We start from the raw sequence: 3703 nt of genomic DNA on the forward strand, positions 1-3703 counted from the left end.
CCCGCGTCCCCTGCATCGGCAGGTAGACTCTCAACCACTGCGCCACCAGGGAAGCCCCACCACCACCACCTTTGACAAAGTGATGGAGACCCCTTGTCTAACCCTTTTTCGACCAGTGGTTGGCTCGTTATTTGAAAAAGTCATTTAATGTAAAGAATCATAATCAACTCTATCCACACCTTTAACATTGTATTATAAGTTAAATCAGTGTCCACCATTACAGTCTTTCAATGCATGGGGTTCAGCTCTTCTCTTCCTGGATATCATCTGTCATGGTCCAAGAACTGACACAGGCAAAGGAATCTGAGTGCAGCAGAATCAGCCTATATTTTCATGATTTTCCCCCCAGTCTTTTACAATTGTCTCTTCCTAAATCTAATTTGGCAACAGTTTTTTGTTGGTTGGTTGGTTTAGCACCTTTACGAAGACTTTCCAAGGTGTTCAACTTAGTTGTCATAGAAACAGCAGTCCATTTCCCACTCCCATTTCATTAGTGTAGAGATGAGTTTGGGGATAAAGCCAGCTGACTGTTTTGTTTTTTTTTTTTTGGCTGCATTGGGTCTTTGTTGCTGCGCACGGGCTTTCTCTAGTTGCGACAAGCGGGGGCTACTCTTCGTTGCGGTGCGCGGGCTTCTCATTGCAGTGGCTTCTCTTGTTGCGGACCACGGGCTCTAGGCCCGCGGGCTTCAGTAGTTGCAGCGCATGGGCTTCAGTAGTTGGAGCACACGGGCTTCAGTAGTTGTGGTGCATGGGCTCAGTAGTTGTGGTGCATGGGCTTAGTTGCTCCGCAGCATGTGGGATCTTCCCGGAGTAGGGATTGAACCTGTGTCCCCTGCATTGGCAGGTGGATTCTTGACCACTGTACCACCAGGTAAGTCCCTCCAGCTGACTCTTGTTAAGCACAGCTTGATGAGTGGGGGCCCCAGAGCACGGGCACACTGGCCAGTGGCCTCCTGCTGGGAGCCTGGGCATCAACCACCTGTTTTAGAGAGGGCATGGGGAGGTGCCCAGTGGAGGGGGCTTAGAGCTGCACCTTCTATTGAAACCAGGGGCATTTCCACAGGGCATGCTTTGAGCGCTCCTGCTCTGGGGACTGGGGCCAAGGCTGCTGTGGATCTCTGCCAGGCCACTTGCTGGGGGCATCACGCTTGGGGCCAGGGAAGGGGCAGAGTTCCTGGAAGCAGCCTGCAGAGAAGCAGGGATGCCAAGTTGCCTAGCCACTCACCACAGAGTCAGTGCTTCAGAGACCACGCCACGTTCAAAGGTCTCTGCCTAACACAGACCCCTCAAGGAGACTGGGCGAGCTGGCGGCTAGGGCCTGGATGCCCTTTGCCTTCTGGTGGTGCTGTGTGGTCGAGGAGGTTTGGGGGTTGGGAGTAGGTCTGGGCGGAGAAGGGGGAGATCCGTGCCTCGCTCTCCATCTCCTCTCATCCTCTCTCAGGAGAGAGGAGGATATACCTCCTCTCCCTTAGCATGGGGAGCAGTCAGAAGAGAGGTGAAGGCTCCCCAAACCTCACCTGCCTCAATCCTGTCCCACCTGTGCCCTTTCTTAGTGGCTGTGCAGTCACCCAGGCCTGGAGCCTGGAAGTCATTCCTGAGAGCCCCTCAGGCCCATCACCCCCCAGAGCTCAGCAGATGCCACTGCTCTGCTGCGTCCCCACCGCATGGCCCTGGTTCAGACCTCTCTTCTCCCCTGTTAGAGTAGCTCTGACTTTCAGGCTTCCATCCACCCACATCCTCCCAACCCCACAGAGAGCTCTGCAATGCCTGTCTCGTGATGTCCGTCCCCGTCTTCCCCTTAAAACTTCAGGGGCTTCACAAGCCCCACAGGGTAAGACCCCGGCAGCCTAGAGACACGCAGGCCTCCATTTCCTCGCCCTGCCATCTCCAGCCTCCTGTGCCGCATGCCTGCCTTCAGCTCCCCCCGGGCCTCCCGCATTGCTGCACCAGCCTCCAGCACGTTCGCCACCTCTCTCTGTTCTTCGTTCTCTCAGATTTCCTCTGCCTGCCACACCGTCTCCTCCTCGTCATGTGGCCACTTCTTCTAAAAAGTCCAGGCATGCTCTCCCGCCAGAGCTTCTCCTGACCCACTTTCCCCTGCCCTCCAAAGCCGCCTTTTTTCCCCACAACACACTGGGTACACTTCACTTAGAGCCTTTGTGACATTTCAGCAAAATGACTCTGTCTGTCCCCCTCACCAGCCTGTAAGCACCTGCAGGCAGGGCAGTGTCGGCACCTAGCGCAGCGTCCAGCATGGAACCTCCTCGCCCAGAGTTAGGCGGCAGTAGATACGGTGGAATGAACTGAACCCCTGAACCTGTCCCTCCTCTCCCCATGTGCTCACACTTCCTTCTCCCCGCCCCCACTCGCTCAGGTGTGCTGTTTGCCCAGAAACCTGTGGTCCACCTCATCGCAGGATCTGCTCCCCAGAGCATCGGCAGCAGCGCCAGCAGCAGCAGCAGTTCTCACTGCTCGCCAAGTCCTACCTCGTCCCGGGGCACCCCCAGTGCAGAGCCCTCCACCAGCTGGTCCCTCTGAGGGGCAGGACCCAGCTCCCAACTCCCTCCACCCTCCCATCGAGAGTGGAGGAAGCTGATGCACAGAATTTACCTCATCTCATGGAGCCCACATCAAGCACCATTTGGCCAGATGTTGAGAGTTTGGACCTGTCCGTCTGTCCAGGCTCCATCAGGTCCTGCTGTACTCTAGAGGCAAGGAGAGGCTGGAGGGGCCTGACAGGGCAACGTTGTCCAATCAGGGATTGTCCTGGAGAACTGGGCGGGGTCTGTGGGCGTCCAGCTTCCTCCAGGGCTCCCAGGCCACCTCCCATCCCGGGCACAGTGTATTGACAATCTCTAAGCTGACACAGGGCTGGAGGCCCTCCACATCCCTTCCCCTTTAATTTATTTCCCTTCCCCTGCCTTCTGCCATGACCCCAGGGTCACTGGTCTCTTCCCCTGCTCAGTCCCCCAATCTTTGACTCCAGTGTGGGGCTGCTAGGAGCCAAGAGCATGTCTTTGTGGCCCTTCTCTGCTGAGCATGGCATGGGGACCTCCCAACCCACCTTGCCTCCCATGTTTGGTTCTTGGGGTGTGGGTCTCTCAAATTCAAGTCTTGAAGCAGTCCTCAGGGCCCCATATCCCCCTTTTAATGGTCCCAAGACAGGGATCATGAGGGCAGTCCTCAGGACCCAGGGCCTGCTGGGCATCTGCTGAGGGAGAGGCAGAGCCTCAGGGGCTGCCCAGGCAGGCTCTGGCACCCACTCCACTGACCCTTTTCTGACCCTGCCAGACCTCACGTCCCCACTCATCCCTGTTGGCCAGCTCTCCCAGGAAACAGCCCACTTGTCCCTTGGGCCCCTCTTCTTCTCGTGGGGCCCAAACCTGCCAATGTCAGGTTCATTGAAATACCTCAGATTTGTAACTGTTGATGTTTGATTCTTCAGGAAGTATTTGCATCTCTGAAATCTTTTTTATATGTGTTTGCTGACTTTTGTGTTTTTTTTTACTTTAGAATTTTTATTGTTGTTATTGTAGCACCAAAGAAATGAAAGCAGATCACCCCAAAAGCCGAGCAAATTATTTGGTACCCCAGCCCCTCGAGCCCTTCCCTAAGACCCCAGTGAGGGTGCAAGCGAGGCAGCAGGAGAGATGACTCAGGGATCACAGTGGCAGGAGGAGGTGGAACGGAGAGGCCCGCTCTC

At 55.8% G+C, this 3703-nt stretch overlaps 1 protein-coding gene across 2 annotated transcripts in view; it reads left to right on the top strand.

Moving 5' to 3' along the window:
* The window catches only part of ARID3B (AT-rich interaction domain 3B), a 56380-nt gene extending 53030 nt beyond the window's left edge, over window positions 1–3350 (top strand). For both annotated transcript variants that reach the window (XM_007446678.1, XM_007446677.1), the window contains exon 9: window positions 2375–3350. In XM_007446678.1, coding sequence (XP_007446740.1) covers window positions 2375–2538 — 164 coding nt within the window. In that variant the 3' untranslated portion in view covers window positions 2539–3350. The remainder of the gene's footprint in view (window positions 1–2374) is intronic.
* Window positions 3351–3703: the final 353 nt, after the last annotated feature.

The sequence above is a fragment of the Lipotes vexillifer genome, unplaced genomic scaffold (genome assembly GCF_000442215.2).
Source record: "Lipotes vexillifer unplaced genomic scaffold, Lipotes_vexillifer_v1.1 scaffold242, whole genome shotgun sequence".
Classification (NCBI taxonomy): domain Eukaryota; kingdom Metazoa; phylum Chordata; class Mammalia; order Artiodactyla; family Lipotidae; genus Lipotes; species Lipotes vexillifer.